The 14,028-nt window shown below is 43.0% G+C and overlaps 1 protein-coding gene across 1 annotated transcript in view; it reads left to right on the plus strand.

Moving 5' to 3' along the window:
- The window catches only part of kcnn3 (potassium intermediate/small conductance calcium-activated channel, subfamily N, member 3), a 92,596-nt gene that overhangs the window by 64,176 nt on the left and 14,392 nt on the right, over positions 1-14,028 (plus strand). The window contains 1 exon segment of the mRNA XM_061674168.1: positions 7,881-7,991. Coding sequence (XP_061530152.1) covers positions 7,881-7,991 — 111 coding nt within the window.

Genomic DNA, 14,028 nt, shown 5'->3' on the forward strand with positions numbered 1-14,028 from the left:
GTAGGTGGACTGTAGGGATCGAAACTGGGAACCGAAATTTTTAAATTTGAACGATTCCGGGATAAGCCGAACGTTAGTCCCGGTTACAATCGGTCGTCGATGCCCAACCCTATCCACCACCCTTGCTATCTCTTCTCCCTGTAGCCTCACTCTTCGCCCTCCACCCCTCTTATTCTTGCATATATATTCTGTTTTACTTTGGCTAATCTTCATTCCTTTCCTTTCCAGTGCATGCCTCCACCTTTCTAACTGTTCCTCCACCTGCTCCCTGCTTTCACTGCAGATCAAATTGTCATCTGCAAACATGATGGTCCACGGGGATTCCAGTCTAACCTCATCTGTCAGCTTATCCATCACCTCTGAAAAAGGAAGGGGCTCACGGCTGATCCCTGATGCAGTCCCACGTCCACCTTAAACTCCTCTGTGTCACACCTACAGCACACCTCACCGCTGTTCTGCTGCCCTCATACATGTCCTGTACTATTCTAACATACTTCTCTGCCACTCCGGACTTCCGCATGCAGTACCACAGTTCCTCTCTGGGTCCTTTGTCATTAGGCTTTCTCTAGATCTACAAAGACACAATGTAGCTGCTTCTGACCTTCTCTGTACTTCTCCATCAACCACCTCAAGGCAAATAATGCATCTGTGGTGCTCTTTCTAGCCATGAAACCATACTGTTGCTCGCAAATACTTACTTCTGTCCTGAGTCTAGCTTTGACTACTCTTTCCCATAACTTCATTGTGCGGCTCATCAACCTGATTCCTTTATAGTTCCCACAGCTCTGCCCATCACTCTTGTTCTTAAAAATGGCACCAGCACATTTTCTATCCATTACTCAGGCGTCTTCTCACCCACTAGAATTCTGTTAAACAATCTTGTCAGCCACCTCTCCTGGATGCTTCCATACCTCCACAGGTATGTCATCAGGACCCAACTGCCTTTCCATTTTTCACCCTCTTTAATGCCTTTCTAACTTCCCCCGTACTAATCAGTGCTACTTCCTGGTCCACCACACTTGCCTCTTCTACTCTTCCTTCGCTCTCATTTTCCTCATTCATGAACTCCTCCAAGTATTCTTTCCATCTACCCAGCACACTACTGGCACAAGTTAACACATTTCCATCTCTCTCCTTAATCACCCCAACCTGCTGCACATCCTTGCCATCTCTATCCCTCTGTCTGGCCAGCCTGTATAGATCATTTTCTCCTTCTTTAGTGTCCAACCTGGCATACATGCCATCATATGCCTCTTGTTTGGCCTTTGCCACCTCTACCTTTGCCCTATGTCACATCTCTATGTATTCCTTTCTCCTCTCCTCAGTCTTCTCAGTGTCCCACTTCTTCTAACCTAACCGCTTTCCTTGCATCATTTCCTATTCTTTGAGGTTCCACCACCAAGTCTCCTTCTCTTTCCTACCTCTTCCTTTCTCAGCTTCCACCACATGGTTCTCTGCTCTGCCTTCTTAATCTTTCTCCCCACCACCAGTCATCCTATACACCACCATCCTATGCTGTCTAGCCACACTCTCCCCTACCACTACCTTACAGTCGGTAACCTCCTTCAGATTACATCGTCTGCACAAAATGTAATCCAATTTTGTGTTTCGACCTACGCTCCTGTAGGTCATTCTATTTTCCTGCCTCTTCTGGAAGAATGTGTTCACTACAGTCATTACCATACTTTTTGCAAAGTCTTCCACCCTCTGTCCCTCCAAGTTCCTTTACTGGAGGCCAAACTTTTACCCCTCACTTCTTCATCACCCCTGTTTCCTTCACCAACATGTCCAATCACCAATCGCGACTCTCTCTCTCTGTCTGGGATGCTCAGAACTACTTCGTCTAGCTCGTTCCAGAATTTCTCTTTCACCTCGAGGTCACATCCTACCTGTGGGGCATAGCCACAAATTATACACCCTCAATTACAAGTTTCAGCCTCGTCACTCGATCTCATATTCTTTTCACCTCCGTGACATTCTTAGCGTACTCTTCCTTTAAAATAACCCCTACTCCAGTTCTCTTCCCATCTACACCATGGTAAAATAATTTGAACCCTGCCGCTAAACTTCTAGCCTTACTGCCTTTCCACCTGCTCTCCTGGACACACAATATATCAACCTTTCTCCTAATCATCATGGCAACCAACTCCCAAGCTTTTCCTGTCATAGTCCCAACATTCAAAGTCCCCACATTCACTTCTAGACTCTGTGCTTTCCTGTTTTTGGCTAAGAACCCGCTTTTTTAACCTGTCCTTCATCTTCGACTCGCAGTAGCTGAATTTCCACCAGCTCCCTGCAGGTTAACGGCACCGGTAGCGGACGTTGTTAACCCGGGCCACGACCGATCCAGTATGGAATTCTTTGAATGAATGCTCGTATTTGTTTGGCAAAGTTTTAAGCCGGATGCCCTTCCTGACGCAACCCTCTGCGGGGCTTGGGACCGGCTTACAGTTTGCACTGGCTTGTGCCCCCCATAGGGCTGCATTATGTACACAAAAAGTCTTATTTTTCCAAAATATTGTTCACAAATCTGTCTAAATCTATGTTAGTGAGCACATCTCCTTTGCTAAAGATAATATTTTGCTGTTTTCTTTTGTGGTTGTCATTCTTGATCCTGAAAAAAGTGTTGCGAATAACAATAGTTTTATGGGGCTCTTTTCCTTGCTAGTTTGCACATCTGAAGATGTTGATTAAAACAATGTAATTGAATCAGCGGGAGCGTTTGTCAATTAAAACTGAATGTTATTACCTCGGTAAAGGCTAAATGTTTGATAGCTCTCTCCTAACGATGAGTGAGCGAGGCATGTAACAGTCACAAAACAAGGGGGGTGGATACTGATCGTCCCATGCTCGCCGCCGCGGGCTGCATCCTCCACACAGTACTGACACTATGCTTGACACACACTCTTAAGAGGACTCCCACACACACTCTTAAGAGGACTCCCACACACACACACACGTACATGCACACACGCGCTCTCCTCCCCTGTCACACACAAACACTCTTATCAGAGTTTCCAAAGTGCTTTATTTTCACTGCTCATCAGAGGAGGAGTGATGAGTGTTTGAGTGCATGAGGGAAAACATTGCTCAGAAGCGAAGCCCTGCGAAGAAATTAAGGTTACACTTTGGGTGACAGGTTACTGGAAGAAAATGGATTCCTTTGAATTATTGTAATGAGTGTGTACAGAAAGAAGTCTCGCGGTCATTACTATGGCAACGTGTGAGGGTGCACCAGGTGTTTACAAGGTGGGAAGATGATGGAATGTGCAAGTGGAGGCTATTTACAAAGTCCAGCCAACGTTGCAGTGCATTGGAAGTAATGTCACACAAGCAACTTTGCCTATGCATTTTTCTTGTGGCTTCACTGAAACAATTTATAGACACATACATATACTGCAGATCTGCACAGACTGCCTTTTACATTTACTTTTATGTCTATGTAACTGCTGAAATGATGATGTTCAGAAATAGGTAGGTGGTAGATTGGTGGGTAGATGTTTGTAGGAGGTAGGCAGAAGAGGTTTGTGAAATTTGTCAGTAGGCAGTACAGATTAGTAGGTTGGTAGATAGCAATTTTGGTAGAAGTTGGTTAGTAGAATGTAGGTAGTCAGAAAACGTTTGGTCAGTAAGTCGGAAGTAGAATTTTGTTGTTAGGTACAGTAGTTGGGTAGCCAATTTGTTAATAAGGTCATCAATTGGGTAGGTAGGTACAGTAAGAGGAAAATGTATGTGAACCCTTTGGAATTTCTTTAATTCCCTTAAACATTCCCTGTAGTTGCAGATCAGATGTGCTGCCACAACAATCAAAATACATTTTGCACCATTCCTCTTTACAAAACGGTTGGAGTTTAGCAAGATTCCTGGGATGTCTGGTGTGACTACCAGTCTTGAGGTCATGCCACAGCATCTCAATCGGGTTGAGGTCAGGACATAAACAGGAATAAAGATGTGTAACGCTAAAAGGTCCAGAAAGTCCCAAAGTCTCTCTATAAGTCTTGTTCATCAATCCATGGTTAGATAAATTGTCTATAAATGGAGAAAGTTCAGCAATGTTGAGTATTAAGTGGCTGTCCTGTAAAGATGTAAGAGCACAGTGCAGAATGCTCAATGATGTTAAAATGAACCTTAAAGTGTAAGCTGAAGACTTACAAGATCACTGGCACGTGCCAACATCTCTGTTAACAAATCTACCATACATAAACCTTAAAGAATGGGGATCATGGGAGAAAACCAAGAATGAAGCCATTGCCGTCTAAAAAAAACATTTCTGAACATTTGAAGATTGCGAAAGTGCTCTTTAGTTCCACAGCACTACAGGCAAAATATCCGGTGGGCAGATAAAACCAAAGTTCAGTTCTTTGAGTGGCACACACAACGGCAGGGAAAATGGCACTGCACACCAACATCCAAACCTTATCCCAGCTGTGAAGCATGATGGAGGGAGCATCATGGTATGGGCATGCTTTGTTTCCTCAGGACATGGACACTTTGCGATCATCAATGGAAAAATGAATTCACAAGCTTATCAGTATATTTTGCAGAAGAACTTGAGGCCATCTCTCCAACAGTGGAAGCTCAAAAGAGAATGGGTGTTGCAACAGGACAATAATCCAGAATACAGAAGCAGATCAACAACAGAATAGCTAAAGAAAAAGAAAAGATGTGTTCTGGAGTGGCCCAGTCAAAGTGCTGACCTCAAACTGATTGAGATGCTGTGGCATGACGTCAAGAGAGCTATTCACACCCGACATCCCAGGAATCTTATGGTAGGTAAATAGCTTAGTAAATATGTACATCTATAGGTAGATCGGCATGAGAAGGTTATGTATGTAGGAAGACAGGTGGACTGGTAGGAGACTGTTCGGTATGTAAAGTCGGGAGTAGAAGGTTAGGGAGGTTGATGGGCAGGAGAACATTATATAGGTAGGTTGGTCAATCACTCGGTAGGTAGGTAGGTAGGTAGGTAGGTAGGTAGGTAGGTAGGTAGGTAGGTTGGTAAGTAGGTCGGTAGGCAGACTGTAGGAGACTGTTCAGTAGGTAAACTCAAGAGTAAAAGTAGGTAGGTAGGTGGGATGGGTGCGTAGGTAGGTAAGAGAGGACTTTCTTCATGTTTGTTGGATAAATGCTGAGGACTACACTATTACCTGTCCGTATAGTTTTTGTCTTTTCAGAAGCTTTTTCTTGATGCTAAAATGATTATGGCATGTAATATTGTTCCACAGTGGCACAGATGGTAATTCCCCGTTTTCTGACAGCGAGGCGGATGGCTGTGCCGTGGCAGAGAAAGCGAGGGGAAACACTCAGGCGTATGAAGCAAATCACAAAGGCTCGCGTCAGTCCATCTGCAGAAATTGCACAGGGAAACCCGTTGGAATCCAACGCGTGGGCTTACACACAAAAACTCCTACATACTCACACAGATGCATACATGTACACATGATGTCTGCATAGAACAATCAGCACCATGCTGATTCAGACCACAGAGCACAATTGCACACACAGAGCTACACAGTGTGCTGTACATATTGTGCTAAAGCAATTCATCAAGGCTCTTTTTTCTCGAAAGCGGTCATTCTCTAAGTGTGGCGTGCATACCACTCGTGGTATGTGGAAGAATCACTGAATTATATGTTCAAATAATTTATAATGGTACAGTGGAGTCAATGTTGTTGTTTTTTTAATACAGTGCAGTACATTTGTTGACTAATTCACTGGCAGCCATTTTCAAAGTTCTCCTTACTACCAGTCGGTTTAGAGCATTTCGACTAATATTTTAAGACCCACAGAATATTGTGTTCTGTGACAATAAAAGCACCAAACCTACCAAAAGAAAGCCCTTTGACGCCAATATTTGTTTCTGACATCTCAAACTACAAAACAAGACTGATTAATGGCATTTAATGCCAAAAAAATTATTTGGATGTAAAACTAAGAAACGTGCCATACGCGAAATGCGTAAGTGACTCACCGCATGGCTCGAATGTGGCTTGATGAACTGTCATTTCCTTCTCACGATCGCGGCACATTTTTGTCCTGTTCGGCTGTTAGGTCAAGCAGAATGGAGGATCTGTATCCCTTTCATGCCGGAACAGTTTTGCTGTGTGACAGTGGGGTTTTTAAGCTTCCGCTGTGGTTTCTTAGTATTATAATTGATGTTTATTGAGAATCAGAAACGATCAGTCGAAACAGAACAAAGTTTCTCAAGGGGAGAGAGAAACGAAGACAGAAGTCAGGTGCCTTAAGTAATGATCAGTTCAGTTGTATTTAAATTGGAACTCCAGTACTTCTGCACTAAATCCTTGATAACTGTTTGATTTCAAACAATTATTTAGGTCCACATTTTATTTATCTTTAAGTGCAATGCATTTTCATTGAATAATTATCCATCCATCCATTTCCTGCACCGCTAATTCTCATTCGGGTCGCGGGTGCGTGCTGTAGGCTATCCCAGCTATCTTCGGGCGAGAGGCAGGGTACACCCTGAACTGGTCGCCAGCCAATCGCAGGGCACATATAAACAAACAACCATTCCCACTCACATTCACACCTACGGGAACTTTAGAGTCTTCAGTCAACCTACCATGCATGTTTTTGGGATGTGGGAGGAAACCGGAGTACCCGGAGAAAACCCACGCAGGCATAATTCCATAAAGGACTATTAAATTAACTTTTTAGGACTAAAACAACATTCTCATTTTATGATGTTCCTCATGGTGGTGGTGCATGGAGAGCAGACTTTTATTTTTGTCAAGATGGTACCTGGTGTAAGAAAGTTTGTGAATGACTATTAGACTTTTATTTTGACATTTAGTATTTTTTGAGGTGGTACATGGTGTGAAAAACCACTGCGCTAAAGCGTCAACTTGTATGAACGCTTTGTGGGTTTCCATGGGCTTGCATCATATTTTATTCATCGTTGTGCATGAGTGTATAGACATGGGCACTAATGCCTGTTTGTGTGTTGCATCTGACTGAACCCGGGCAATGTTATTTTTGGGTGCAAACTTGTTCTTGGTGTGCTTATTCGATAGCTTTTTCCCTTCCAATGCTGTTGTGAGGAAGGAAGAGGCACCCATACATTTTCATTAAACGCGCTTAATCTTAATTCATTGCTAATCAGGAGATATGTGACCTCATTAACATTGCCTTCGTTCGCCGCCGTCGTCCGCTTCCTCCTGGATTCATCCTGCCTTTGCCATTTGTATGCACTCACAGCGCTCCGCTCTCTTTGTCTTTGTCTTTGCCTCCCTCCCTCCATCCCTCCTCCTTCCTCTCCATGCATACCCCACCCTCCTCTTCCTCCTCCTCTTCCCAGCACTCAGCGTCCGCATTGAAAACAGTTGCCTAATCTGAAAGTTAACCAAGACTGTCATCCTCACAGTGTTCCTCTTCACCACTCAAGCGCCGCCGCTCGACAAAGCCAAAGCACGTTTTCCGAAATCCGAGCCTCCTGTAGGCCGCCAGAAGACTGACACCATGTAATTAATATTGGCGGCGTCCCATTAAATGACATTATGGAGTGTCAATCTCCGATGCTTTTTCAAGCGTACATCTCAGTCGCATATTTGAGAAGTATGGAATGAGGGATCTTACACCAGATGGATGGGAAATTAAAATAGACTTGGCTCGATTGTCGACATGAAGAATTGCAGATATGGAACGGAACTCTCCAACCTAATCCTTTTCCCTCTCACGCTCTCTCTCTCCTATCACTTCTGTTCGGCGCTGTCCTCCTCATGTTTGTGTTCTCCCGTCACTCACTCGGGTTTAATTCCCAAAGTCAGATTTGCCAAATCCTCCTCCTTAGCTTCTGACTCAGTGGTCTGTTTCCTCCCATACCCCCAAAATACCCCCTTACCCTTCCTCCTCTGTTACAGGGTGCCGGTTGCACGGCTCTGGTGGTTGCCGTGGTAGCCAGGAAGCTGGAGCTGACCAAGGCCGAAAAGCACGTACACAACTTCATGATGGACACGCAGCTCACCAAGAGGGTGCGTAACGACCTTGTGCTCGTTTCAATGAGTATGACCTTTACACCGATTAAAAAAAAAAAAAAAAAAACGGGAACATTTCTTTCATTGTGTTTCTGAACATTGCAGACCTTCACATAAATGCGTAAAAATGACTCAGTAATGTAGCTGGCACACAAGTAGTTGCAGTGTTGGTCAAGTTACTTCCAAAATGTGTCACTTCTTACGTCTCTAAATTGTAAAATGTAAACTACTTTTATCGTTTCAAGTTGCTTTCACCAAAATTGTAGCAATTCAAATGTACTTGGACTTGAACAAGACAAAAACACCCACAACATGCATCCATCCATCCATCAATTTTCATCATCTTTTTCACATCAACAAAATAAAGTACATTTGGGATAAGGAGCAACACAATTATGGAAACTAAACATTTTTTATATTTCTTGCTTAAGTCTAGTTTTAGGAGGCTGGGAGAGGCCACAAATGCTATTTTCTCAGTGTTCAAAGTAGTTTCATCATTTAAATTGTATTCATTAACTTTGCAATCAGATCAGCGTGTAGGACATTTTGCTTAATAAAAAAAATTACAGCTAATTTTATCATTAATTTATACATTTTACCTACTGGGGACGCAAATGGCACTGATTTGGTGGAATGTCCTATATACTCGCTACAGTATGTAGACATACATTCAATATTATTATTATCCCCTTTGGGCCTCTACAGCAATTATTATTATTAGATTCAATAATATTATTTTTAAATCTCTCCGCCTTTCCTCATTGAGAATATTTAGTAAACTCCGCAATATAAAAGAAAGCACATTCGGCTTCACCATGCAGTAATTTTAGTGCAGTCGTGTCTCCCGCAAATGAAAGTGTGCTATTGTATGTGAACGCACCGTCCCTCAGTAGGCGACCGCATAACAGAATGAATGTGAATCTGATGGCCTTATCATCGACCAAATAGCAAAGCAATGAACAATTTGGCGATCACATCCTTTGAACAAATCATTTGAATTAACTGATTCTAGTGAAGGCACGGTAGACAACTGGTTAGCACATCTGCCTCACAGTTCTGAGGACCAGGGATCAAATCCCGGCCCCGCCTTTGTGGAGTTTGCATGTTCTCCCCGTGCCTGCGTAGGTTTTCTCTGGGTACTCCGGTTTCCTCCCACATCCCAAAAACATGCATGGTAGGTCAATTGAAGACTAGAAATCGCCCATAAGTGTGAATGTGAGTGCAAATGGTTGTTTGTTTATATGTGCCCTGCGATTGGCTGGCGACCTGTTCAGGTTGTACCCTGCCTCTCGCCCAGGGTCAGCTGGGATAGGCTCCAGCCCGCCCGCGACCCTGGTGAGCATAAGCGGTACAAAAGATGAATGAATGAATGATTCTAGTGATTCAGTACAGTCAAAAGAACTGCCATTCACATCACTATCTGAGAGATGGTTTACAACGGTAGCTGCTGCCGTTTTGGCTAGCAAGTGGATTTAAATGGGCTTTTCAGTTAATTCAATATCAGTGTGTGAACAATAATGTCCATGAACTGACATGAACTAACACACAGTACATTTTTCCCAATGGGAAAAGGGAAGCAGCATCTATTTGAGGGGAGGTGTTTATTTGTCTTAAGTGGATGACTTAAGGGGAAAAAAAGCACAACACAAAAACATCCTCTTTGAACATCCTCGTTCATGTATTTGCATTTTCCGGATACAGTTGTCAAAACAATGCACATTGTATTATTTTTCAATTGAAAAGAGAGAGGAGTGCATTTATCGCTTATCCATCCCATTGGGTGTTTTGCACGAAAGCCAGGGTTTGACAGCTTGTCCTTTTACTGCGCCTCCTTTGCCCTCCACAACAACAGGATCGTTTTCGACGTTGCCGTCACACTGCCATGCTATTTTCAAGAGTGGAAGCAATAAAAGGTTATCTCCTCCGAACTTGGCTCGCCAAATGTCTCGCTGTCTTTCCATCATTGAGCTTTTTCCTCCGCTGTCCTCCAATTTCTCCGCCCCGCTTCCACAAGTGTGACATTTGTCTCCTTTACTGTAAATTCCCATCCCTCTGTTTCAATCTGTCACCTTCTGTTCTTTGCTTTTCTTTCCTCGTGTCCCCTCGCCATTTGGCCTCCCTTCCCTCACTCTTCTGGCCCCTTTCAATTTTTCATACAATTGCAAGACCCACGTTTTAAAAATAGCACCCCGTATCAAATATGTAGAGTACATTATGGCAGCAGGGTATGTGGGAGACTGAGCGAGGAGGGAAGATCAATGACTTCATGGACTCAAAAGAGAAGGAGGTGCTCGCCGGGTGGTCCTCTGGGCATCCTTGTGCCTCACAGCGTGTTTGACAATTAGGACAGTGCTCACAAGGGGACTATTTGCTTCGATTCTCATCTAAATACTTGTCTTTTGCCATATCATTTTTCTTTTAATAGTTCTTGAATCAATATTTTGTTTTGTTTCTTTAATGAGCTCTCAGCAGCATCTGTCATCTGCCGCTGGAAATTCAACAGTAAACAGACTAAAGATGAGCCTCAGAGGCATTTGTCATCCAATAGCAGCATTAGGCACGTGTGTGGGCTTTATAAGAAATTATATATACTTCATTGTGGTTTTGAATTAGCTGAGCCTTTTCCGCAACTCTCCTCTGCAACAGCTCACGTGCTTCTCTGGCTGGGATGTAACGACTGCCTTTTCCGCTTTGGCAGTATTTGTTTTGCATATTGAAATTATTTCCCCCCCGGCAGAAATCTCATACAATTTAAAAAGTGATGTGATCTCAATTAACACACTCCAGGAGTGTTGTGTCGAGTGTTGTGGGTGTTCGGCGTGCATGCATGGTGACATTTCCTTCAAAGGGTCCTGGGGTTTACGCGGCGGTAATTGTCTCCAACCCTCGATTACTGAACGACTAATGATTGAAGCTGTTGTGTGCACATGGATTTACATGTGCCGGGCCTTTCGCCGTCATATAGGCGCAACACGAGAACACGATCACTCAGGGCTATAATGATGAATAATGCAACAATCCTGTCCATCCTGCTGACATTGTGCATGCACTCACGGAAACAGAATGACATACAAGCGCGTCCCATTTTAATGGACGAACAAGAATGGATTGCCAATTAGTGGCGATCGGGGCCATGGGGCGACGTTTATAGTCAGTGTGGGTATGTGTGTATTGTGAAAAGTCTCCTTGGTGAGCTCAGCTTTGTTTTACGCTGCAGCGCCTGGTGAGGACGGTCCGTGCTGGACACAGTAATTTTACTGTGTGCTCACAGTGACAGTGCAGCAAAGCAAAGCAGGAATCCATCTTAACACTCATCCGGACGTGCATAACTGTGCTGGAAAGGAAATTACTACATTGAACTTATACACACAGCAGTAATACTCATGGGCTCGCATTATTGAGGAGATGTCATAGTGATGGGGGGGATTGCCCCTAGCAGTTGCGAGTTCCATACATTGCTTAGCCTCACACTGCTGCTGGGAGTCAATCTGGCACCTCTCTTGCAATCCAATTAAAAAGTATTGATAGCATTCTTAAGTCTCTTAACAGCTGTTCAGATTTAAAAGGAGCAATACAGTACCTTAACATTAAAAGAGATATTTTATGCTTTTTTGTACACTATTTAAAACACTTCCTTAGGTGTCTCAATAACATGTCTTTGGCTCGCTTTTGTCTAAATACCCCAAGGATCAAGAATTATAGACACTTCACACACCCTATTTCTTATCTTGCTGATATTAGCGGTTTGCGAGGGTGAACACCCCGCCCTATGTACGGATGGGCCAATGGTGACGACTGATTTCGTTACCATGATGACCAAGGGTGGAACTAGCACAGCCTAAGTGGGGGGGAACAAGAAAAGTATTTTCACTCATGGAGGCAGCAGTTCAGACACAGCTGATGTCTCGTCAACCATGACGGCAATTCCAATTGTGCGACTTCAACTGTCATGCCAGATAGTGGTTGATTCCTCCCTTCCATCTTATAAATTTGTGTAAAATAATATGTACTGTAAAGTAAGCTTGTACAGTGGTCACTTGCAGTCTGTACTGTTCTGCTTCTGTCCAGTCTGTGGCGACGTCGCACATTGCAAACCGGTTGCCGACTGTTGACCAAATGAAGATGTCCATATTTTCCACTGTGATGAATTAAATAGAAAAGCCCTGATCTGCAACTAAATGTAATGCATTCTTCTAGTTTTGCATGGACGTCTGTTGTTTTGCATAATCCTGCTTCCTAAGAGCAACTCACTTCAGGTAATTTACAGGTGCATCTCAATAAATTCAAATATCATCCATCCTTTTTCTGTAGCGTTTGTCCTTGTTTGGTAGGGTAAACCCTGGCTTGGTCGCCAGCCAGTAACAGTGCACATATAGACAAACAACCACTTACACTCACGCTTACTACATCTACATAAAATTTAGAGTCTTCAATTAATCTATGAAGCATGTCTTTGAAATGTGGGAGGAAGCCTGATGAAAAATGATGAAAACCCACACGAGCACGGGGAGAGCATGCAAACTCCACACAGAAAGGTCGGAGCCTGGATTCAAACTCCACCTCAGAACTGTGAGGCGGATGTGCTAACCGCTCGAACACCATGGCGCCTTAAGATACAGTATGGTGGAAACCTTCATTTAGAATCAGAATCAGAATCAGAGGATTTCTGATATTTTTGATAATCGAGTCATCGTTTAGAAGACTTGTTTAACTTAAAATTGTCCAAATCCTCGGATTTCAGCCTCTCAACAGTAAATATTCTCAGATTTCTGTCGTCCTCCGTGAAAACAGACTGATTAGCTCGGTGTTGAATCAAAGTAAGACATTGGCAAACATTTTCTGATTTTCTGACATGTTACGGACCTAACCAGTAACTGAATTACAACCAATATATGTTTGTGCATTTCTGCACTGTCAATTTGAAACAATGTCCTGTTGTCGAATAAGGGACGGAAATCAAAAGGGTTTTTATCCGATTCAACAATTAATTAAAAAACATTTATAGATTAATCGATCATTAATATAATTGTTGCTGCAGCCCTCATTTCAGTAGGTTAATTCAAAAGTGAACTCACAGGAAATTAGTTTTCAGAAGGACAGTTCCTACCTAATTTCAATATTTTAAATAATTAGGTTTCTTTCTTACTTTGTTGAGATAGTGGATTTTGGGTTGTTGTTCTCTGTAAGCAATGATCATCAAAATGATCAAAATTAAAAGCGTTCCTTATTTCAGGTATTTTGTTGTGGACTATGCATTCTGAATGTACCTTTTAAATTGTTGATGTTTTAACTCTTTTATTTTTGTATGTTTACATCTTGCATTTCCATGTCTTAAAATACAAAATTGCATGGATTTCTTTGTAATCAAGGTGTCATTGGAAAAGAGAGCATCCTCTCAACTGCCCCTTCCTGAATAAATAAAGGTTGAAATGAAACAGGCTGCATGTTTACGCCTGATCAGTGAGGGTGATGAGCTCACACTCAGTGCACAGAGTTCATTTCAGTTCAGTGGAGTGTTCCTTTCCCCGTAATAGGATTTAAGATCTTAATTGATAATACTTAACGTAACCCCAGAGTCGATGGTATGTGAGGTTCTGTCCGGGCTAGCTTCAAAGGTTTTATCTAAATGGCTGCAGGCGCCTCACTCGGCGTTACGCTACAAGTCCTTCTGGTTGCTGCAGCTCCCAGCCTGAACACTTTCGCTCTTGATGATCTTGATGGTGGAAAACATCATCGCGGGTGCTAAATTAGTGCATTCTCCTCCACAGTGTCCAATAAAAGCACTGTAACCATTCAAACGAGACACAACAGTCTACATAAAAAAATGACACCGCTTTCTGAGGTCATTATGTTGTTGTTTTTTCATGTCATATATTGTTGGCCAGAATTTGCTCTCAGATCTGGCCGCCACTCGGCTGCAACAGCTAATTCATTTCCTTTGGCGAGAGTGGTCTAGCCAAAGAGAATATGCTGCAATATCTCTCACTGTTTGCGCCATTAGCCAAATGGGAACAGCCTATTCCCTGGAGATGTC

The sequence above is a fragment of the Phycodurus eques genome, chromosome 4 (genome assembly GCF_024500275.1).
Source record: "Phycodurus eques isolate BA_2022a chromosome 4, UOR_Pequ_1.1, whole genome shotgun sequence".
NCBI lineage: Eukaryota > Metazoa > Chordata > Actinopteri > Syngnathiformes > Syngnathidae > Phycodurus > Phycodurus eques.